Genomic DNA, 23130 nt, shown 5'->3' with positions numbered 1-23130 from the left:
CAGTTGTGTGATAAAGGATCTACGATGGTCCGTCGCAACCAAAGGTCCCCACAAGTGTCACATGATGCTACTGTAAAACAAGATAACGAATCAACCCTAGACACTATCCTAAATGATCATTCAGTAATGTGCTACCCAACTAGCTCCTAGGTGATGTGTTGGCTAACACTTTGTTTCACTCTAAGGAGCTAGAAAACCCTCAAAATGGTTATTTGGATGGCTTATTTCTAGATAGTTTTGCCTTTATGTGATAACTACACACCAATTACATTTAAAAGCCTGAAACGAACACAATGCCAACCAAAATAGGGTTGCTAAGCCTACTATAAGCCATCTACATATTGTGCAAAGTATAAATAAAATCGAAAGACATGAACATACATAAGCATTACATCGAACACCCTATTTATAATTTTGTTCATGATATTTTCTCTCATTTATTCTTTTGACATCCTCGTTGAAACTTTTGTGGATGTTGCATTTCCTAGCCTTTGCTGAATCTTTAATCTTTTGCTCTAATTACAATGCGGCTTTTAACTTCCAACTACTCTCTGTTGCTATTGTTGAGTAATCAAACTTTGATTCACCACGTTGTTTCGACTCTCCAATGACTTTTGTGTGGGGTCAATCAAGTTGTACTGATCTTTAATGATTCCTATAAATTCGTTAAATGAAGGAAAAAACCTTCCTTGTTATGTGTTAGTCTCTTAAATATCTCATGCTATTTAAACTGGGTAGATGTCTGTTGGAACTTTAATAAGCATTATCTCACAAACTTTAAAAATTTTGAGTCTTTCCTTAGTAGAATTTGCCTATTAATTCTTCTTTTACATAGTTATTGCCTTCAAGTAGGTTTCCATCACTTTCGTTTTTGATTAGTATTCTATTGAAAAATGAAGCAGATAATCCCCTCTTGATAGAACCGATCATCTTTAGTGAGAATTTAACAATTGTTATCATCTACTTTCTTCGAAGAATTTTTGAACATGTGCAAAATTCCTCTATTAGAAAATTAAGATAATTACAGTACTCAGTTTTGCCCATTCTCTTAAGAGTTGAGAAAATAAATGTAACTTGACTTCGCTTGCCTCCTCAAAGGTTATACTTCATACATCGAACTGGTTATTAGCTTATGATTCTTTACTCACACTTTCAAAACACCCGAAGTATGTGTACTCTTTGCCCTGAGTTGACAATTATGATTCACCTTTTCATTACTATCAAACTTCTAGAATGCAAGAAGTTTTACCCAAAAAGAGTAATTTTTTGTCCCGACTTAGAGCAAGTCTCTACTAGTTTTGATTGCCTATGAGATTATATCGTCTTTTCCATCATTTTTATCGCATACTCCTTTGAATATAAAATGTATAACATCATGTACTATCTATTTTGTTCCTTGGTAAAGCACTCCTCCGTCGACCCAAAGTCTCTCACTTTTGACTATTTTAATAAGAAGTCTGTTGACACTAAACTTACAAAGTTATCTGGTCTTTACCCTTTATCCTTGTTTCGGTACTTGGAGTTTGCCTCTGCATTCTTCACCTCCTTGACCCCTTTCATGACCAAACGCTCTACCTCTATGAGAATAAGGGATCGATCCATGGAAGTCTTGCCTCTATGGTACCATGACATTGTCATGCCTATGTCCATACTATTTGTCACCTCGCATCTGCGTCTCTTTTTTTATGATTGGTAGATCTGTCTCCATAGCACTGTGGTACTCCTTTAAGTTTATCTTCATTATAACCAACACTTGGTTTCGGGTAACTAAGTCTCTCTACACTCATCGTCACTTCCTTGTCCTTTTTTATCACTTGCTTCAACATCTTTGTGTTCTTCGAGTAATTCCTCTTGTCAAGGGTAAGATAAATAATAACTCTAATACATGGCCTTCACCATCATGTTACAAGGCTCGCACCATTTTTGTTCTTTACATTCTTGGTAGTAATATTCACTTACTCGGCTTTGTACTTTGACTTATCTGGCTCTCTTAAGTGAATATAAGCTTTGAAGTATTCCAACCCTCTAGTCACTCCGATCATACCTCTATATAATCAAGTCCCCCTATGGGACTCATTGATACTTAAACTCAGAATTCTCCCCTAGTAGTACATGCATGCATAGAAGACTCACCTTTGTGATACTATGATATTCACTACTTGAATCAATAACCATTTTTATCATAGTATTATTATCTAAAGTGGACCTCCCAGTAACTAATGATTATACCTTTATATGATCGAGTCCCTCGCGGGACTTCTCCCGTGTGTGTCATATTGTATCAAATTATTCCACCAGAATTTGCTATACCATGTCACCTCTAGATGACATCTCTATTGCATTTTGATCTTTGTAAGATGAACTCGGACTACGATCTCTCCTAATGCAGCCTTTGTCAATGTAGCACAAGGCTTTTATCACCTTCGATTGTGTTCACTCCTTTGGCAATCAACATTCGTCCACCCATTCTCAAGTCACACTTAAACGAAATGCATCTCTAGGATAGTTTGTTGCCTAGCAACTCTCAAAGTCCACTGACTTCGTTAAAATTGGTATATCATTATTTGGATCATGGGCCCTTACCTCCAACATAATCTTTACTACACACCGCTTCTTTAATGGTAACTCGAATGGTAGCATTGTAACATATTTTTCAAGGGTACCCACATTCATGTTCTCTTGCCTCGTACCAAGGCCTTTGGATCACAACTTTGTCACTGCAAGTTAAGTCATCTTAGTTCCTCTGTCCAATGCTTTATCAAGATAAGATGCATGTGCCTCGAAGCTCCATTTGACCTTAGCACCATGTAAGATGAGTCCGCTCCATCAGAATGAGAGAACCATGAAATAATATGATCTCGCTTTTGCCTTTGCAAAAGTTCATATTCTCAACCTTTTTTTAAGGAAAGTTTTATGTCTCCACTCCAAGTTTCATCTTCTATGTCGACTCCTTTCATACGACTTGGGCACCTAACTAAGTTTCACCTAAAGTGTTTTACTCCTCGGTTTGTATTAGATTGATGATGGCTCTCGCACTCATCATTCCACAAGTTAAACCTCCATTGAGTCTAATATCTATATTAACTCTAAGTGTGTCTTTGTTTAGTGTTGCCTTGGGTCATTCCCCTATTTGATCTCATAATGCGTCCACCAATATATTACCTCGTATGAGATTATGTGACGAGTTCTCATCACTCACTTAGTTCGTTGAGCTTTGTGGAGCTGTTATCTTGAGATACCCTTTCTCAACATGTGTGGTCTATTGTAGATGATTTCCTCTTTGGAGAATCAAGGCTTATCCCTCTCAGATATCTTTCTCATTGGGATTTTTTTTTGTCACATCATTTATTTTAGAAGTTTTAGAGATCACCATCCCCTTGGACTACTCCGCCTTACTGAACAAACTATGCACTATTCTGCCCCTTTGAACACACTTACTATATTGCAACTCTTAACCAATATAACCCTTGTTATGCCCCTCAAAGTTTAACAACATGCTGAACTTGCTGCACACTTCATATCCTTCTCATACTAAAAAGAAAGTTTTAATGCTTTAAGGCTCTGAGTTTCGATCATCTTGAGATGACCATGGATAGTTTATTATTCACATACAAGCCCTTACATAAATATCGAATTCTTCAAGTTAGCAATTCCTCTCACTTCCATGAGCTTTGTACAACTATTTTAGTCGTCAATCAATCCATCACTCCTTACATGGTCTTATCCTTTTCCAAACACCTTTCTTTCTCTTATGGTGCCTCTCGTGCCAAGGGTTGGTCATTCTTTTAAATATTAATTTTGGATACCCACTCTACTATGTGACTCCTTTCCCTATATTTCAACACTCATTTTCCTCAAATGGTCACACATACTGGCTGTCTTCAACGCAGCCCTGCTAAATTTCTCACATTTGTATGTCAAGTGGTTCTAAGTATGCTTATCCCGCTCTTATACCATCTATCACGGACTTAGCTAGTTTTACCTAAGTCATGTGACACCCTTACATTTCGTCTATAAAAGGTCAACCTCCCCGAAACCTCTTATGGTCCCTTAAGAGCTTGTAAAAGATAAGACAAGCTAGAAGAAATATTTAACTTAAGATCTTGTAGTAATCATTTCAATAAACACTTAATAGACTTCGCAAGCTCTAAAAAATCACACAACAAAGGGTTTAAGGTAATTCGTCATAGTCAAAAGTCCTTAGAAGTGCTCATATGGCACTAGTGTAGAACAAGATAACGAATCAGTCCTAAATACTACCCCAAGGGCCCATCCAATTATATACCACCCGAGTAACTCTTAAGTGATGTGTTGGCTAATACTTTACACCATTCTGCATAGCTAAAGAACCACTAAGATTATTACTTGCATGATATGTTTCGGAATAATTTAACATGTTCGTAAACATATTGTAAGCTCTCATTGTACTATGTAAAATAAAAAAGATACAAATATTCACAAATATTACATCCAATATCTTATTTGCAGTTTGTTTGTAAAACATAAGCAACCAGGGGTTAAGGACACTATCAGAAAAACGAAAACCTTCCCTTTCAATATATATATATATATATATATATATATATATATATATATATATATATATATATATAAAAGGAAAAACAAAAGTAAGAGAAAACATACATTATTCATATGTCAATTTAGTACTATCCAGCCCCTATCGTTAGTATAGATAGAAGTATAGATGTCAAATGATTTCACCAGTACGGAATAATAATAAAAAAAACAAGCGAGAGTTGGTAAATTTATACAAAAATTAGGTAAGATGTAGTTTACCATAAAAAAGCAAATTTTCACTTATAATAATATTGAAAACAGCGCATGTTCTGTGAAATTACAAAGCATTGTAGGCTACATTTGTATCTAATTCACAAACTACTACAAACTCCAGTTGGATGAGTGCAGGCTGCAACTAACGTCGCAGAACCTCTCACATATCAAATAGGAAAGCTCCCTCAGTACTAAACCGTGAAAACTAGACATCCCTCATAGACGAGAACATAAACTACTAAGCCAGGATATCTTTAGCAAGCACCATCAAATGCACTGATCGTTGTTGCTGTTATCATCACTCATATCCTCAGAAGCAGCGTTGCCCCCATCTACAGCTTCAAAGGAGATGAGGTTACATGAGAAGAAGGAAGACGCTACAACAAATGCAAACAATCAGGTAATACCTTCATTTTCAGTAGATGCATACACTGAGCGGCGAGAACGTGCTTGCTGCTGTGTGGGCTGACAAAAATGGGAATGTGCAGTCAATTAAAAACCTCTGTAATATGATCATTTTTTGTTTTGACACACATGTTTGATGCAAATGCATCAAAAAGTTGACTTAAAAATATGTTGCAGATATCGGATTGGACTTTGATGAGCAGATGACTGCTGACAGAACAGTGAACTGTATCATAGCATGGTAGATACTCTGCAACATCGGTGGATACCTGCAACTTTGGACGGAGTGCCTCAAGGGGACCTTTGGGCTTGTGAGCATGTCCTCCCTGCTGTAATTATAGAACCAAATCCAATCAGAGAAAAAGGTTGTGTCAAGTCTTAAACTTGTAATAACGATGCATATAAGAGCCGATCAAAATACCTTTCCTAAAGCCCAATCGGCTGAATCAAAGTAAGCACGTTCATGATCCTGCATAAGAATTTCTCTAAATGTTAGTTGTCCAAGAATGCTATAACTATTCATATGGGATATGCAACTGCAGCATAAATGGTACCCATTACAGACACCGGAGCACTTGCCTTGGATATGAGGGGTGGCTTTTTGGGTACAATTCCTCCGTACTTTTTCTTGATTGCTTCCTCCTGCAAAAGTTATCATAACAACATAAATCGATACATCCTCATTGATATATTCTCAAAAATTCATGCATGCACATCTCAAATACCAATTGCAATCATCTGCAGATCAACAGAAAGGAGGTTATAGTATCACCTCTTGTTGAGAAGATGGCATGGCAGTCTCCTCACTTTGGTTCAAATGTTCTTTGGCATCCATTTCTGACATGATGAGCTGTAATGAAGCTTAAGAAACTGCAGTTGAAATGATAGTTATAATAAATTAACTAAAAGCATAAAAAAGGATCTTGCAAGTTATTATAAAATAACTAAAAACATGAAAAAAAAGAATCTTTGGTGAGACTAGCCCGAAACAAAGGCTCGAATAACTGCGGTTGATCTGTAGAATGAAAACAAAATAGGAAGACGACAACAAGATGAGCTCAGACAATTACGAACCATACACCAAAGGCAAAAACAAAACTGAAACAAGAAATAATCTGTTGACAAACTAACTACAAGCAGATGCATGGTATAATTTACATAGATTGATCAAAACAACTTGCAAAAAACGTAAACACAAAAAAAAAAGCAGTACTAACTAGGCTAGAATATTTTCTAGAATCGTTGGCAACTTCTCTAAATTTTCATCTAACAAATGGTATATCAAAACTTTTGCTCCAACACCCATTTGGTGAAAGAGCAGCAAACAAAAAGCTTTTTACATATAATCACTTATTTGACTATGATAGGCAGCAGAAAAAATGTTTCTAGTCTGCAACATGATAGTAAAGCATTGATCCTAGTACAGTCTAAAGCTTAATCAGCTCCTATGCAGATAGAGGTATCTAGAAGCCGAAGGGCATAGGCAGAACCAAGAAAATGTGAAAATCCCTGATAACAAATTAAGAGAATTTAGGATAGATTTTGATTACATTAGAATGGTGTATGGATCTGATTCAGCATAATCTTTCATCCTTCAATTTTGGCAGCCCACTTGAGGAACTCATCTATCTGAATCATTAATGGATAACCATATGTCTTAAGAATCTTAAAGATGAATAGATTCCTTCACCAAGAAGACACACATGGGCAATCAAAATGCTGAGACTCATTTTTAGACATTCATAAAAAGTCAACGTGATCTAGGAACAAAAATTTTAGAGAAACAAAAATGGAATGAGAGGCTGAGAAATGATGATGAATGTCACAATAATGGATCATCATTTGTACAATGAAACAATAGGTTTATAATTCACAGAACACATTTACCAAAACATTATGGGTTCCGGGTCAGATGAAAGAGGAAAATGAAAAAGAGGCAACCTACATTTTCCTTAATTCCCCTTCCACATAGCACTATGAGTGTTTCATTATTAAATTAATGCACCTCACAAGGTCACATACAGTATAAATTGGCTTAAAGGTATCCCTATGAATAATGCACATTGATTCATCTCCAAGACATGTCTAGATAAGAAGGATGTTCACTAAATTTGTGGATACGAAGAAAATATCACCATAATAAATCGGATTTATAAGGATCATGTGTAAATTGGTTCAGGAGAAAAAGTCCATCCATATTCCGATTAATCATCATCATGACCATACAAAGAATACTGACAAACCCTACTTATACGGCCAAGTTCCCAGACAATATACACCATCGAGAAGTCAAATGGCTCTATTCTCGTAATCCATCTAAAAAACCGTAACATGCATTTGATGACCCAATCCCCAAATCCAAATCCATTTTAAGTTCTTTCAGTCCGTATCTAAAAGAAACACCTTTGCGTGGATCATGCTAATGTAAATCCAAATCGATCTAAAGAAGCCTTTTTGCTTGGTCTTGGACAAATAAACCATCCAATAACGGGTTGTGATCGAATGAGGCGAACAAGGATCCCGGATTCGCATGACCATAGGAAGAGGGATTCGCGATTCCTCTTTCTTCGTGCGACAAAAAAAGGCGAAAGCGAGTTCCTACGTATTCTGATGGCCGGATCACAAAAAGAAGAAACGAGAAATGGGTGAAATAACATGGTCTTCGTACCTTCTTGAGCGATATGAGGATCGCGACCGAGAACCCCGGTGTTCGTCTTCTCGCTCCCCCCAATTCCACCGTATAATCAAGATCGGATGAGAAGGAGTGGAGGGGGGGTGGAAGAAGTAGAAGGAGATGAATCAACTACGGACGACGCGTGTCCGCGTTCGCGGACGGGTGGTCGAAGCGGGCCGACATCGCCTATCTCGCCCAGATTAGGGAACAGCGATTGGTCGATCTTGGGACCGCGGGACCCACGCGGTAACACCGTCGTTCACGGAACATATGACGTGAGCTTCACCGTGTGGGCGTTGTGAGGGCTCCAAATTCCCGGTCCCTGTTCGATGCACCACAGTGACCGCCCTCATTTATCTCCGTCCAGAATTGGCAAGCGTGTCTTCGTCGGTGCAGTTTGTACGCGTCAATCTCGACTTGATTGGTTTCATCCGAGTCGGATTAGATTGAGTTCTAAATAGGACCCAAATGTGTTGGGACCTAAAGAAAAGCAATTCGAGGAGCTAAATAGGACCCAAATGTGAATTTAATTAAGCATTCAGCTTACAAACTGGCCCCTGATTTGAAGAACCGATGGATACCAAATTGGTTGCCCAGAGTTTATAATGGGAAGGAGAATGTGGTGAGGAGAGTTGGACTCAAATAGATTTGGGGTTGCTGTTGGGCTTTTAGATTCTTTTTTTCTTTTTTTTTTTTGACTCGACTTACTCTAAGTAGTTAGATCAATCATATATAGCTAGAGTTGTTAATTATACTCGTGGGTATAAGTATTCACAAGGATTTACCTCTGATGCGATAAAGATGAAGATATTTTATATTATTCACATGGATATCAAGCGAGGATGAATAGAATGCTCCATAATCTCTCTTTGTACCCATCCTTTTTTTATTAATATATTAGCCTAGAGGTCGACTTCAACTACTTAGCTCACTTGATATAAATCTGATTAGGTTAAGCCTTGATTGAATCGATTATATGTCCGTTATAAGCTTTTAGTTTGATTGAATCAAATAAAATAATATCAACATTCAATAATAAGCTTTTAGTTTGATTCAATATTCCTCTATCACATGATCTCTCTCTCTCTCTCTCTCTCTCTCTCTCTCTATATATATATATATATATATATATATATATATATATATATATATATATATATATATATATATATATATATATATATATGGTAGGATTTTCTTAAGGTATAGCTGTCATAAAAACAACATTTATCTAAAAAAATAATGATGGAAAACCATACTTGGCTGGACGTATGCATAAATAAATGCCACCGCAGTATCACTCAACTCTCACATTTATCATCGTGATTGGCATAGCTTCTCACTCATCTCCCAACCAAACGATTCAATACAAATCAAAATCATCATAAGATGACGCTCCTTGCGTGTTCATCTTCAAGAATTTAGATAAAATTCTTCCATGGCTCTCATCGAAGTCTCTCTAAGTCCAAATTTGTTCTTGAATCGTCAGATTCTAACACACATATACGCACGCAATCGAAGAAGAAAAAGAAGGAAGCATCGTGACTCGATTGTATGGTAGGAAGTGCATTAACACGAGGTGATGGGTGATACCACCACAAATCCACGTAAGATTCTTTGTCATTTAACACCCAATATTAATGTGGGATCAATTTGGATACTCAAATTTCGCTTCCATGAATGCGAGTTATGATGCTCCTTTTTTGTGCCTTTAATTGCTCCACGTGTGTTATGCATACCTGTAACATATGTATGGAGGCAAATGTGAGAATTATATTGGATGATGATGCTATATTTATACATTACGAAATGCATGGTTTATGTGAGCTAAACTTCATCTATCAATCTATATTTGTGATGCAAGTTTTTGAAGCTATCATAACCATACGCAAACACACACTATCCTCCTCTCTATAAATTTCATGTGGTTTACATGGATTAAATTAAATGGATCATATGTCCTCATACGATCTGACAAAGACTTCCTACCGGAGCTTATGCTTCCGTTCCTAGGGTTTGTGTCATGGGACTAGAAACCTACTACTCTTTTGCTCCCTAAGGAGCCATGCATTAATGGTGGGATTTCTCAACCCCCACGTTTCATGATCAGACATATATCTTCCCACTATTCTCTCAACCGCATGCTTTAATGCAGATCAAATCAAGCTTCCATCGAAAAGAGCTTAGGTGGCGTCTCCGAGCATATAGAATTGTTAGATTGGAAAGCACACTCGACATTAGACCTACCTACTGATTAAATGTATACGACAGCTATGATAAGACTGTTTACTTATTGAGTGAATCTATGCACGGATACGATGAGAATGTTAGTCTATAGTTACTCGAATACTGATATCATATATTATCTATACATGATGAACGAAGGACAACAATGTTTCAGATACTTCAAGGTAAAAAAAAAGTGATGTTTCGAGTTTATATCCTTTTCGCTCTTCTGTTCATTAACTACATAATCTAAGCAAGATTACATGAGTTCGAGCACTCGGTTCTTATCATGGTTTGACTAACCTAAACACAGAAATGATACTTCGATATCAACCGTGAAGAAGAAGACTGCTCAATGTATTTACTTGGTCCATTAAATTCTTCATCCAACAACCACATGAAATGTCTATTCTTTCACAGTGGCTCCATCACTAGCTCATGTCATTTTTCTTTTTTTCTCGCCACATGAACTGACCCAAATTTATTTATACTTTATGCTTTTGGATTGAAAGAGAGGAATTACCATCAGCTTCATGGGCTATCATATGCGCAATGAACCTCGATAACTTTGATCTTACACATGTGGCATCTTCTACGGCTAAACAAATTAGGAAGCATGCAAGCGACTGAATGAGAGAGTTGGTGGACATAGAAGATCGAAACAAGAAAAGGAGGGCGAAGAACAAGAATATTCGCCCCATGCAACGTTACGCGAATTATAAGCCTCAACTCCATGTAGAATATTTAGGGTGGAGAAGTATTACGATGACTAGTTTGGAGTATAGAACGATAGTAATCACCTCAACGAGCAGATTACAAGGAATGTAGAACGTCAGTGGCTGAGAATGGCTGTCTTCCGACATGCCAATATCAAGATACGGTGGGTAAAAGTTACTGTAGCTATAATTGAATGTAGGTGACACTACAGAGGATCTCTTCCCTAGGCCTGGAGGAACCCGGAGATGACTCGGTACCTTCGTCTTCCCCATGGCCATGGAACCGGCAGTTGTTTTGGGTCACTGGAGTTCACACCTAACGTTAATTTCTGCAGCAGAAGACTATGAGGTTTGGTTGTGCCATTAATGCTACCGGTGAGCAAAACCAGATGCTTTCCCCTTGGTCAACCCGACCCACATCGTCACGTCTCTCTCTCTCTCTGATAAGTGCTATCCACCACCGCCACCCTCCCGTTGCATTTAGTGTTATATATACTCATGATCTGCTCCTCCACCCATTGCCCTGAATCAACATTCCTCACTTTTGGCACGTAGCTAGCGACAGCTTCGGCCATGGCCAGTAGTTTCAGGAGCCATTAGTGGCAGCCAGTGGGAGATCGAGGAAGCCGAGAGAAAAAGAGTCATAGAGAGATTAGAGAAGAGGGAGGAGAAGGCTGTAGGTGTCCCCATGGTGCTGCTAAAGATAGCTGCACACTGGGAGTTCGCCTGCTGCAAGGTCGCTAAGAAGCTCAGGAGCCATGGCTTTCTCCTTAGGAACTCAGCCAGATTGCACCAGGTCCATTCCTTGCATTCTAGTGCGACCAAGTGCTCCTTAGAGGGAAGAGAGGGCCAAACCCTGGTGTGTGACTTCCATGGCACCCTCCTTGGGACACCATCTTTGTTTCCTTACTTCATGCTGGTGGCCTTTGAAGGTGGCAGCCTCTTGCGAGCTTTCCTTTTGCTTCTCCTCTCGCCCTTGCTCTGGGTTCTGGGTAACCATAGGGAGATCACCATGAGGATCCTAGTCTTCGTCACCTTCTGTGGGCTCAGGACCAAACACTTGGAGCTTGTGAGTAGGGCAGTGCTCCCAAAGTTCTATCTGGAGAACCTTCATCTCCAAGCCTGTGAGCTGCTGGCCGCCACCGGGATGAGGGTGGTCCTCACCAGCATGCCAAGGCTGATGGTAGAAGGCTTCCTGAAGGAGTACCTCGGTGTGAGTGAGGTGGTGGGAGCTGAGTTGCAGGTTGTCAGAGGCTGCTACTTCACTGGGCTCATATCTGGATCAACCCTGGCCGCAAAGCAGAAAGCTCTCAAAGACATCTTTGGGGAGGCCAAGGCTGATGTAGCCCTCGTGAGCTCCTCCAACCTGCATGATCATCTGTTCATCACCTACTGCAAGGTCTGCCACTGTACATTTCACACTCTCCAAGCATCCAACTAGCTTTCTTGCATGATACAACAGCAACAACAACCACCATAACAAGATGGATGTGAGAAATATCCCATCTCTGGCATATTCTATACATCTCTATTTTCCTTTCAGTACAACACATTCCACAAAGATTAGAACATGCATGAACATAAGAAAGCATGAAGACCTATATATATATATATATATATATATGTGTGTGTGTGTGTGTGTGTGTGTGTGTGTGTGTGTGTGTGTGTGTGTGTGTGTGTGTGTTCATTCTTAATGAGGTAGGTAGTCCAAACAGTGGATCCTTATGCTACTCTTTCTATAGCATGCTGAACTTGTTACTTGGCCAGGAAACGTTTGTTGTGAACAAGGAAGAGGATACCAGCGGCATCAGCACAGAGATGCCGAGAACCAAGTACCCAAAGCCTCTCGTCTTCCACGATGGAAGGCTAGCTTTGCTTCCCACCCCCTCGGCCACACTTGCTGTTTTCATGTGGCTACCGATTGCCATACCTCTGGCCATCATCAGAATCGCCATGGGGATCATCTTCCCCTACAGGGTTACCGTCTTCATCGGAGCACTCATCGGCATACGGTTCGCCGTTGGGAGACCGCACACGTCCACTTCCGACGCCAGCACAGGCTCTTGCAGGAAGGGAGAGTTGTACGTGTGCACGCACAGGACGCTGTTGGACCCCGTCATTCTTTGCATAGCGCTGCAGCGGCCGGTGCCGGCGGTGACGTACAGCCTAAGCCGGATGTCCGAGATCCTGGCGCCCATGAAGACGGTACGTTTGACGAGGGATCGCAAGCGTGACGCGGCCACCATCCGGCGCCTTCTGTGCGACGGCGACCTCGCGGTGTGCCCCGAGGGGACGACGTGCCGGGAGCCGTATCTGCTGCGGTTCAGCTCGCTGTTCGCGGAGCTGGCGGAGAACATCGTCCCGGTGGCGATGGACGCCCGGGTGGGGATGTTCTACGGCACGACAGCGAGCGGGCGGAAGTGGCTCGACCCGGTCGTGTTCATGCTAAACCCGCTGCCGGTGTACACGGTGGACATCCTGGAGCGAGTGCCGCCAGAGATGACCTGCGCCGGCGGGTTGACGGCTACGGAGGTGGCCAACAGGATCCAGAAGCAGCTGGCCGACGCGCTCGGCTTCGAGTGCACTGCCTTCACCCGGCGAGACAAGTACATGATTTTGGCCGGCAACGAAGGTGTGGTGAGCAACCAGTGCGAAGGGCGTGTGGTGAGTAATCAATGCGAAGGGCAAGAGAAGAAGCCGCCCAAGTAAAGTTAGTTGCTGACCGTGACCGATACTGGTGTAGTACTGCGACTACTTTCTACATGGCATAAATTTCACCATGTCTACAGGATCATGTGACTCATATCACATAAGTCCCTTTCGTATAGAACTGTTCTGCTGCTACTGTAAGTACGGTTTCCATTCAATGATGGGCCAGTAAAGGAAGAAGAAGCGTAAAGAAGTGCTGCATGCTTCACTCAGTCTTTTTCTTTTTAACCATATTTATTACAACTGATTATGTAGCACAAATATATATATATATATATATATATATATATATATATATATATATAATATGTTAGTATTTTTTAGTTACCCATTAGTTGAAATTTTAGTTTACATTAATAACCTTCAAATTTAAATTATGATACTGAAGATATTAAGGATAGTTTAGGTTTTTTCGATTGCAGCTATATTAAGGAACGTTATCAATATCAAGAATTTTGGATGAAACAAATATATATATATATATATATATATATATATATATATATATATATATATTTAAATCAGTTCTTGCATTAGTGTTATATTTAATTTTTCTTCCAATTCTTTATGTTCTTTCCATATGCCCTGAAGTTTCCTGTCAAATCATGTATAGATTTTTAGTTATGCTTTATTTATTTCTTGATGGAACATCTAAGTCACGCAACTATTCACAATCGATGCCAACCATATACTTGTCCAATGCTTACCTGCCTACAGTCAATTCAAGGATGCAATCATTTCAAATTAAAGAGGAACATATGATCCATGAAAAAATCGTCCTTACAACCATAGATCTTCTAATTATCTCAACAAGATCTTCTAATTATCTTCTAATTATCTCAACAAGATGAATGATTTTTGGCTATTACTTACATGGGACTAAATGTGGCATCATTAGATGATGCACTGAATTATCCCACCATAAAAACACTTGGGTTGGTGGGTGGCTGTCTTGCTCAAGAGGACATGCAGCTTCTTCTCTAGTAGCATTTGTCATCTTTGCATCACTAAATCATAGAGGTTATGAGTGAAGCTTGTCCTACACAAGCGACAAGGAACCGTTCAATGGAGTTGGCTGGCTCATGGATCGTAAATGTACCTCCATTAGTAGATGGCATGACTATGATCCATGTTAATTTTGAGATACCAATCTCTCACTCAAATCTGTCAATTGATTTGCTCGAACTTGTCAGGAAGCAATTAAATTCAGATGAGGTACTTGTTATACTTGATTTTAATTTGGTATTCATTAATTCTACTAAAAACAAAGAAAAGGAGGTAGTGAAGTAACATGATGTTTATTCCTCCCCATTCCCTTCACCAGCATATATTTTTCATCCATCTCAAATTATTGTCTGGCCCAATAGATTTATACTAGCAACTATGTCACATTTGACCCTTCTAATTGATGTTTCTTTAGAAGAAAAAAAGCGGAATCATCTATTAATGTATCATACTCGAGTCTGTAAAGTGGTTTCTCTGTAAAGTGCAACATATTGAGAGGTTCTAAATATTTTCATACACAACTTCCAGGTTATATAGCTCTATTGATCATCATGAGTCAGTAGAGTTTAAGAACATACCTCGGTGGGAGACAAAGACGCGAGTCCGTAAGCTCCTGATGGTGTCAGTCACAGTGGCAAGGCACCCGAAACTTTGATCCTGAAAAGGACAAGGATGTACTCAATAACAGAACTCACATAAGTCTACATAATTCAATTTCATGTAGGCAAAACATGCACTGCTGCAATGGTGTAATTTTTGTTTGATCTTGCTCTTTCCAAAGGAGAGTCTCCATAATCCTGTGCAAAATGCACTGTAGTAGATGGGTTCACTGAATCCTCCCTGGGATGGCCCATTTGATGACCTCTGGATCTGGCTTCACTGCTCCGTGCTGTTCTGAAGACCAAGACCAGCTTATAAAGAACTAATCAGCAACAGTGAGTTCACCTACAGCAGAGAAGTTGTTCATCCTTGAGATGAAGTTGGTGGAAGCTCCCAGTCTGCAGTCAATTTTTGGTAAAAAGATAACAAAACATTAGAGATCATTAAAGAAAGCTTTGCTGCATGCATGAGACCTGAAAATTTTCATGGTGATGTCGTCTCTCATAAACCTGATATATGTGGCTCTCATACGTATGACATGGATATGGTATTAAGGTATTTCCATTTAAGATGGGCAACACCAGTCATACCTGATAATCATACCGTGTTAGAATTGTCAACAAAAGGAGTGCAGTTTAAGATGGCATCAAGCACAGTGGCATTGAATCTGAAAGATAAGGATGTATCAAACAACAAAACCCACAGAAATCTACACAATTTAATTGCATGAGTAGGGTTAAGCATGCACTGTTGCAAATTTTTCGTACATGAATGGCACAGCTGAAATGGCCTAATATTTCATACATGCACCGTTGCAAACTTACTTCCAGAGAAGTCTGCAGGAGTGGGTTCATGTATAGCAGGAAGGTTGTTCATCCTTGAAATAAAGATGGTAGAAGCTCCCAGCCTGCAGTTAATTTTGGCGAAGAGACAATGAAAACACTAGAAACAGTAAAAGAAAGATTTGCAGCATGCATGAGACCTGTAAAATGCCATGGTGATGTTGTCACTCATGCGCCTGAAATATGTTGCTCATATATATAAGATGACCATGGTACTCAAGGTATCTCTTAAATATGCAGGCCATTTGTCATCCTCTTGCAAGCTGACACATTGACAAGCTCTGGATGTCATGCTTCACACGAACATAAAAGAAAAACCCTCTTCATATATTGACTCTAATGGTGAAGAAGCCAAACTTCTCAACTATTTAAGATAAATATGGAGCTTAGAAATTCATATTACACATAAATAGAAGGGCCATAGCAATTGATACATTCATTACAAGGATGAGAACCTGAGAGTTTGTGAAATTTGTTGTTGAAATGTGATTTTCTTGTCAAAATTAGTTGCTGTCTACAGATTTAGCAGACAAAACGTTGTAGTAGTGATAAACCCACAAGCAACTCCTATTGATACCTATCTTTCACTTATGACCTACATTAAATGCATTGAATCTTAACAACTTGCGGAAGAAGCATAAATTATAGTACCATCTCCAGCCTTCAAGAAAATCAATTGAAACATGAACATGTGGGAATAGAGAGAAAATGCCATTTCATGGGCAGGACAAAAGCAATCCATCTTATTACAAAGAACATTAACAAAAATAAAGTTTCTGTAGGTTATCACTATGATTTATGAATATACCTGTATGACCAAACCTTCAGATTTGGTGGTCCTTGTCCCAGCCATGTTGATTTGTGAAGCACATGCACCGGTGACTTCTAAACCTTCATATGCATCATTATATTATAATTACTATCTTATAGCAGTACAAAAACTGTTTTCTGCACCTACCTACTCTCAAGAGGCAAATGTATCAGGTACAAAAATCCAAGGAGATTTCCCAACAAAACAGGTCAGCTATATAACAGAAACTCAAAATGAAAAGCTTCAGTGTAGATGGCACTCCCATCAACACACCAATCTTCAAAAGCTGATGGCAACTTCCAAGCCAAACATAGGCAAAAAAATATTTGTTCACAGATCTCCATGACTAATAACTAATAAGTGGGTATAAAGACCTACCATAACGGCTGCAGTTTACTTTCATACAACCACGACACGATCTTGTAAAATTCAGCACTTATGGCCATTACATTCGGAAAATCTAGGAGCGGCAAAGTTACACTACTTGATTGCAGTATTATATTTGCATTACAATTAAGCTGGCTCACGGTAAATAAGCAAAATTTCTTTCAAGGACAAGCTCTGATACAAGGACGTATGGCCATTCATCAAAACATAAAAAGAAAATAACACATATTAAAATTTACCTGAGAAGTGTCAAATTCCTTGCCATGATCATCCTTTTGCTAGTTGGCTGCTTGTTGAACGGGCTGCTTTGCTATTTCAAACAGCAAATAAGTAAGCTAAGTAGAATATTTAGAATAATTGTTTCAATGTACTCTACCCTTCCAAATCTGACATTAGTAAGAACATGGTCAAACAAGAATGAAAAAGATAATTCCGTAATACATATGGTGGATGGGATTCAGGGGCCAGTTCTCGTTGCCAACACTAACAGAATATTTATAGGGCAAGAAACACAATTACAACCCCATTAGCGTCAAACATCGCGCAATCCTTCTACTGTACTCCACCAGCCAGTGCACAAAAAATGATTGAGAACGAGAGGGACAAACACCTGGTCTGGTGGCCGGTCTTCATTGGACGAGGAGCCGGGAGAGGGAAGCGTGCCAAGAAACGCCCTCGGCCCCCCCAATGGAATTGCGAAGAGGACGGGCTATCGGTGGGCGACGCTCTGAGACATCAAGTTGCGGAAGGGGAAGCCGATGGTCGGGCGCGTCGGCGTTCTTTATTACCAACGCCCCGATGACCCAAAAGGTACCATCGAGGTCAGGAGTTCCGGAGGAGAGGCAGAGGCGGTCGCGCCAAGGGCGACAAAGGGCTCCCCCGGGAATGGCCGTCCGTCGCCGCTGCTTTCTCGGGGCTCACTGGTCCCAGATGAGCATATTTGACCCACTAATGGCCATATAGTGCATAAGAAAGACACGAATAGATGCGATCAAGGAAGATTGGGCAAGTTCAACTTGAGAGAGAGAGAGAGAGTTGGCGCCCGCAAATGTCGGCATAATATGGCATTTGATGTGGTCAGCGACGAGAAATATTTACAAAAGGCAACAAGCTTCTTCATTGGAAGTATTCAAACTTTTCATACAAATCAACTGTTGTTCATGGTTGTTACACTCAAGACACACCTCATCTTAAAAAGAAATGGCAAATGCTTTGTCAAACATCACAGATAAGCCAGAAAAGAATCCATAAACCTTGAACTGTCATCACAAAGAGTAGGGAGCAATCTCTTGGGTGTCAGAGCAAAGAGGAATCTATTAATTTGTGCATTCACATTAATGTTGGAGATAATGTTAAATGCCTGAGATGTGTGGTCAACAGTCAACAAGAATATTTTGGGGGAATTGTCGACATTGACTGCATGGTAATGCAATATACGCTTTGCTGATTGATATTAAGCATGTCATACATTCTTAACGTTCTCCAGAATATAGACACATAACTTTAATAAACTTCCATGCATGCGATGGTGTTATTTGCCACATAAAGTCACGAACCTCTCCAAAGTTTCAGATGTACCAGCGGGTGACGAGAGTGACACGCTCCTTTTGACGCCTCTTATAGTTCTAGATTCCTTGACAACTTCTTGTACAAATAAGATCAGAACAAGAAGAACCAAGGAATGATGAGGCTACATATGACAGCTGAAGTTGCGACTATGGATCCTTGGTCGCATGCTTTTCGCAACCCTCCCACCCTTGAAAAATGTTGAAATGCCAAGTACCCAGCTATTGCCAATGAAACAATTGCACCAGCTTGGGTTCCTCTGTCAGAAATATAGAAGACATTGATAAGAATGGTGGAACATGTGTACAATTTGTTCTCTAATGACTAAAATTCCATTATAAACTTCTTGATTGCCTCCCGCCATGATCAACTCATGTGACTATAATTCAAAGCAAGATCTTAGAGATCCACCAAAAAGAAAACACCATACTTATATTTCTCTTTTTGAGTGTAAATGTCTATCACAAACTTGCCTTAAATTCATTGTTTGGTACGGAGCCACAATGACAAGTAACATTGCTAGGAATGGTAGCTCAAGTCCACCTATATAGCAAGAAAAAAATTAATAAATTCAAATTTTCTCTGGAAAATATATATGATGTCTTAGATATTGCAGAAAAGCAGTCTAATCTTAGCAAGGTAATGCAAACTTCTTCTTGAACTCTATGAAATTAGAATTTGGTCCTTTGATGCACGAAAGTATAAATATTACACAACAAAAGGAACACTTACCTGGAACAAAATAGAACAGACGAACCAGAAGCGCCAGAAATGCAGTCCAAGTACCATAGTCACCCCTGTATAAGAAAAGCAAGATCTAGTCATTATACTACTGAAATAGTTTAATTATATATATGACAACTTCTTCCATAAGCTCACTTGATCCATGAAATGACGGACGTTGGTGCTTGCAGAGCAAAAAGAGGGACAAGAAATGATTTCTGGATAGCTGTGCCTTTGGCAAACATTAATACCCTGAGAATATGCAGCAACGATTAGAGAATGTTCACAAAAAAAATATTAGAGAACGTCAAGTATATAAAGAGAGAAAAGGTACATAAACCATGCCACTTAACAAGCAAAGTCTGGTACCTTAGAGATAAGGATGTCTATAGTAAGAGAGAATAGAGATTGGAGATTTAGAATACTGGAATGATCAACAAAGTTTAATTCACATTCTGACAGGGAGAAGTTGAAATTTTTTGGTAGTCGCTAAGCTGGAGATAAAAATTTAATTCTATTCTAGAGTCCAAAATTGTTCCCTTAGCAAAGGAAGACGTGCCAAATTCCCTTTTGATTTTACTTTCTCAGTAGCCCTGCATTTTTACAGATCAAGTTTTTTTTTCTTATAATAGGCATAGAACACGATCCTATAGAGTATAGACCACAGCCAAGATATAAGTCCATTGAGTTCCATGTAAAATCAATGAAGTTTAGAAAAGATGATCACAATTCCACAAGACGCAAAGCAAGCACATAGCGTGGATTAAGCTAGGAATAGCCACTGGATCAAAGCCACCAAGGATTTGATTAAGTAAAGATACAAAATCCATTCGTGATCCAGTAAATTAACAGATCAAGAATGAGGATCAATATCTGAAATTTTAGATTTGAATTTCAAGTTAGCGGATCATGTTGACTACTGTATAAGGCTCTCTCTCTCTCTCTCTCTCTCTCTCTCTCTCTCTCTCTCTCTCTCTCTCTCACTCTCTCTACACATACATATGTATTTGAGAAAATATTGCAATTATGGGGACTCAAGCACTCAACCATTAATTTAAAGCAAGGATACCAATCGGCTGAGATAATCGTAGTTGGTGACAGTAGAACTACTTGCTCTAGTTGAACAAGAATCCAATTCAACCAAACTAACTTTTGATTGTGGCTTCAGATTCAAGATAGGTTATTAACTGAGATCCTGCCAGATGCAGCTAATTCACACAAGACTATTATAACAATGTCTTCTGCACTACACTAAACAGACATTTAGTAGCAACTTCAGAGTTGCACAACATCGACAAAAAGAACAGATACTTTAAATGTCACTCCTTAGATGAATTAATAACAATGCACAAGGAAAAATCATGAGAGAAAACAGAAAAGACATCAATGATGCGAGTCAGCGTACTAACGCGACCGAGACAGCAGAAACCCATTGAAGGGTTTGGGGGTTGAGCGGCGCACAATAGCAGACGACGCCGCCACGGCGTTCCGTCTGTTGTCTCCTCATCGGCGGTATGGCGACAGCGGGAGGAGGTGGACCCAGAAGCCTGAAGGATCAAGAAGCAACAGTGATTCAGAAGAAGGTAAAGAGTTCCCAACTCACATGGCAATGGTGGGACAATGGAAATTAACCTGAGTGGATCGAATCCGCCGGTGGTTCTTCCGCTGATCCCGCCGTTGAGAAGCGCAATAGCGGGAGTGCGGCATTTGAGCTTTGCGTGGGGGATCGAAGAGGTTAGAGATGGGGAAGGGAGGGTGAACCGGAAGCCGGCGGACGTCATCTTCTGCGGCTAACAGATCAAGAAGGAAGAAGACGCACGACGCGATACGGGGAGAGCGAGGAGAGGAGAGGCGAATAAGAAGAGGGAGCAGGTCGAGTCCGGACGCGTAGCACGCGATCCTCTCTCCATGTTTGTTAATCTGTTCGTGTGTAGGGTAGGAAAAGTTGGGGATTTCTCCGAGACGGAACTCCACCTGGCCGTTCAAGAAGCAGAAACTTCTAGATCGACCGACTTCATCGTTCACGCGCCGAGCCAGGTCGGTTCCCATAACTCAATCGCCAATCACCACGCGGGTACGCAAACCCATAGTAGCACAAGTCACTCCGATCACTCGTCCATAAGACGCGTTCTTGGCACGAGACACATGTGACGGTAACAAATATGAGAGAGAAAGAGAGGGAGGGAAGATATCGCTCCACGTGGACAGCAGAGTGGTGGACCAACCAGGGGGCCTCGGCCCGGTCCGTGTCCCTGATTCACTATTGACGATCGGAACCCATTTTTTGTTTCTTTTTTATTTTTCGCAAATTCATTCTCGTGCGAGTTCCTAAATTAATATCTGCAATTCGTATTCCTATTCACAATCTCTTAAAATAATTAGTATAAAATTAATAATAATTTTAGAATTACTACATGACACTCTTTTTTTTTTGATAAGAAGTGTTTTGATAATCGACCCTCATCCGTCAACTAATCATCTTAGAGACATTGACATGAAAGGAAATGGTCGAATCATCCTCCAATAGGCAGTATGATTCACTTAACTGATCATGTATAAAATTTGACCGAACCTCAAAGCCATTTTGGGTAGGTCAGGATTACATAAAGACCATCTCGAAGCCACCTTCCCCACGTCAAGGCTACCACGAATGTCATAGGAATGTCCTCTTACAAAACCCTCTCATCGAGGCTCCAGTGAGAAAGCTCTACTTGCAATCCATAGTACCTTCGCACAAGATAGGCAACTGTCTTCCTTTCCCCATGTGGACGTGTCCACCTCCACTAAAACATCGGGGTGTTACTGTTGCCTGTTCAATGACTAAGGGCTCTCACCTTTAGGGACAAACATGGGGCACCTGATTGTCCCCACTGAAACATTCTTAAACCTCACACACTAAGTGCAAGCGTTCATGGGGATGATGGAGGCCATTGCCCCACTTATGCCCTACCTGGCTCAACAGACTATATCGTCATCATAACCACAGTTAATATCTTAACCATAGCCAACACCTCCTGACTAACATAGTATTAGCAGCCTAGAACCTCCCCTGACTAGCTGAACTTCCGATAGAATATCACGAATGGTCATCGTGCACCCGCAACAACTCCGTTCAACGAACCGTTCGTCGCTCTAATATATATGTACAGCTGCTTGGTAGCATGTTTTGGCTTGGTTTTAGGTCATTTTGCTTGTAAAAATGTAAGTTCGAATAAGTTACAACGCTACAATGCGATCGCTCACCGAACCGAGCAAAACAGCCCTAAAACAGCTTCATTTTCGCGTGCCACGAGCTGATTTCTATAGCCCATTACTGCACGCGAAACATCAACATCTCAGCACCCTGGAACCACTTGGGTGGCACAGGGCTGGATGGGGCTTCGGTATAGTGTCGGGTGTTGAACACTCTTTCGCAAGTTCGCACGTTACCTTGACGGGAACTTGTTGTCACACCCGGCACCCGATGAGCAACTGTTTGTGGACTCGCAGCTGTTCGTTCAACCTTCTAAAGTTCTTATTTTCCCCCTCTCCCTCTTTTCTCTTGTGCACGCAAGGTGCTCGCTGAATTGCTTGCCAAGCTTCCCCTTTTCGCGAGACGTTGTGACTTGTCTGTCGCTCGTTTTTCGAACTAATCAACTTTCTCTTTTTACAGGTCCTTCGGGACCTGCGAGAGGT

At 40.2% G+C, this 23130-nt stretch overlaps 3 protein-coding genes across 9 annotated transcripts; 1 reads left to right on the top strand and 2 right to left on the bottom strand.

Moving 5' to 3' along the window:
* Positions 1-4792: 4792 nt before the first annotated feature.
* Positions 4793-8025, bottom strand: LOC135619966 (uncharacterized). 6 transcript variants are annotated; one of them, XM_065122490.1, is made up of 8 exons: positions 7865-7985; positions 6180-6211; positions 5969-6066; positions 5776-5838; positions 5618-5665; positions 5466-5525; positions 5199-5256; positions 4793-5129 (listed from the first exon to the last, which is right to left on the bottom strand). In XM_065122490.1, exons 3-8 carry the CDS (start codon positions 6038-6040, stop codon positions 5059-5061), a joined length of 372 nt encoding a protein of 123 aa, XP_064978562.1. In that variant the 5' UTR covers positions 6041-6066; positions 6180-6211; positions 7865-7985; the 3' UTR covers positions 4793-5058. The 6 variants fall into 6 exon arrangements, with proteins under 6 accessions (XP_064978562.1, XP_064978567.1, XP_064978561.1 ...); XM_065122495.1 differs by lacking the exon at positions 6180-6211 and having other exon boundaries at positions 4793-5123; positions 5466-5522; positions 7865-8025; XM_065122489.1 differs by lacking the exon at positions 6180-6211 and having other exon boundaries at positions 7865-8022.
* A 3298-nt stretch (positions 8026-11323) lies between these two features.
* LOC135619965 (glycerol-3-phosphate acyltransferase 1-like) lies at positions 11324-13733 on the top strand. Its single transcript, XM_065122488.1, has 2 exons — positions 11324-12211; positions 12580-13733. The coding sequence occupies exons 1-2, from the start codon at positions 11501-11503 to the stop codon at positions 13519-13521; spliced, it is 1653 nt and encodes a 550-aa protein (XP_064978560.1). The 5' UTR covers positions 11324-11500; the 3' UTR covers positions 13522-13733.
* Positions 13734-14238: 505 nt separating this feature from the next.
* On the bottom strand, positions 14239-21492 carry LOC103996146 (cold-regulated 413 inner membrane protein 1, chloroplastic). Of its 2 annotated transcripts, XR_010489581.1 has the most exons (12): positions 21088-21398; positions 20865-21002; positions 19612-19707; positions 19465-19529; positions 19206-19275; positions 18723-18991; positions 17406-17476; positions 16777-16859; positions 15951-16033; positions 15717-15793; positions 15105-15524; positions 14239-14685 (listed from the first exon to the last, which is right to left on the bottom strand). XR_010489581.1 is itself a non-coding variant. In XM_009416993.3 (6 exons), exons 1-6 carry the CDS (start codon positions 21234-21236, stop codon positions 18826-18828), a joined length of 684 nt encoding a protein of 227 aa, XP_009415268.2. In that variant the 5' UTR covers positions 21237-21492; the 3' UTR covers positions 18579-18825. The 2 variants fall into 2 exon arrangements, 1 of the variants encoding a protein (XP_009415268.2); XM_009416993.3 differs by lacking the exons at positions 14239-14685; positions 15105-15524; positions 15717-15793; ... (1 more) ...; positions 16777-16859; positions 17406-17476 and having other exon boundaries at positions 18579-18991; positions 21088-21492.
* Between the last annotated feature and the right edge of the window lie 1638 nt (positions 21493-23130).

The sequence above is a fragment of the Musa acuminata genome, chromosome BXJ2-8, assembly GCF_036884655.1.
Source record: "Musa acuminata AAA Group cultivar baxijiao chromosome BXJ2-8, Cavendish_Baxijiao_AAA, whole genome shotgun sequence".
NCBI classification, from domain to species: Eukaryota; Viridiplantae; Streptophyta; class Magnoliopsida; order Zingiberales; family Musaceae; genus Musa; species Musa acuminata.
The sequence above is the reverse complement of the archived record's forward strand: the minus strand, read 5'-3'. Positions and strand labels throughout refer to the sequence as shown.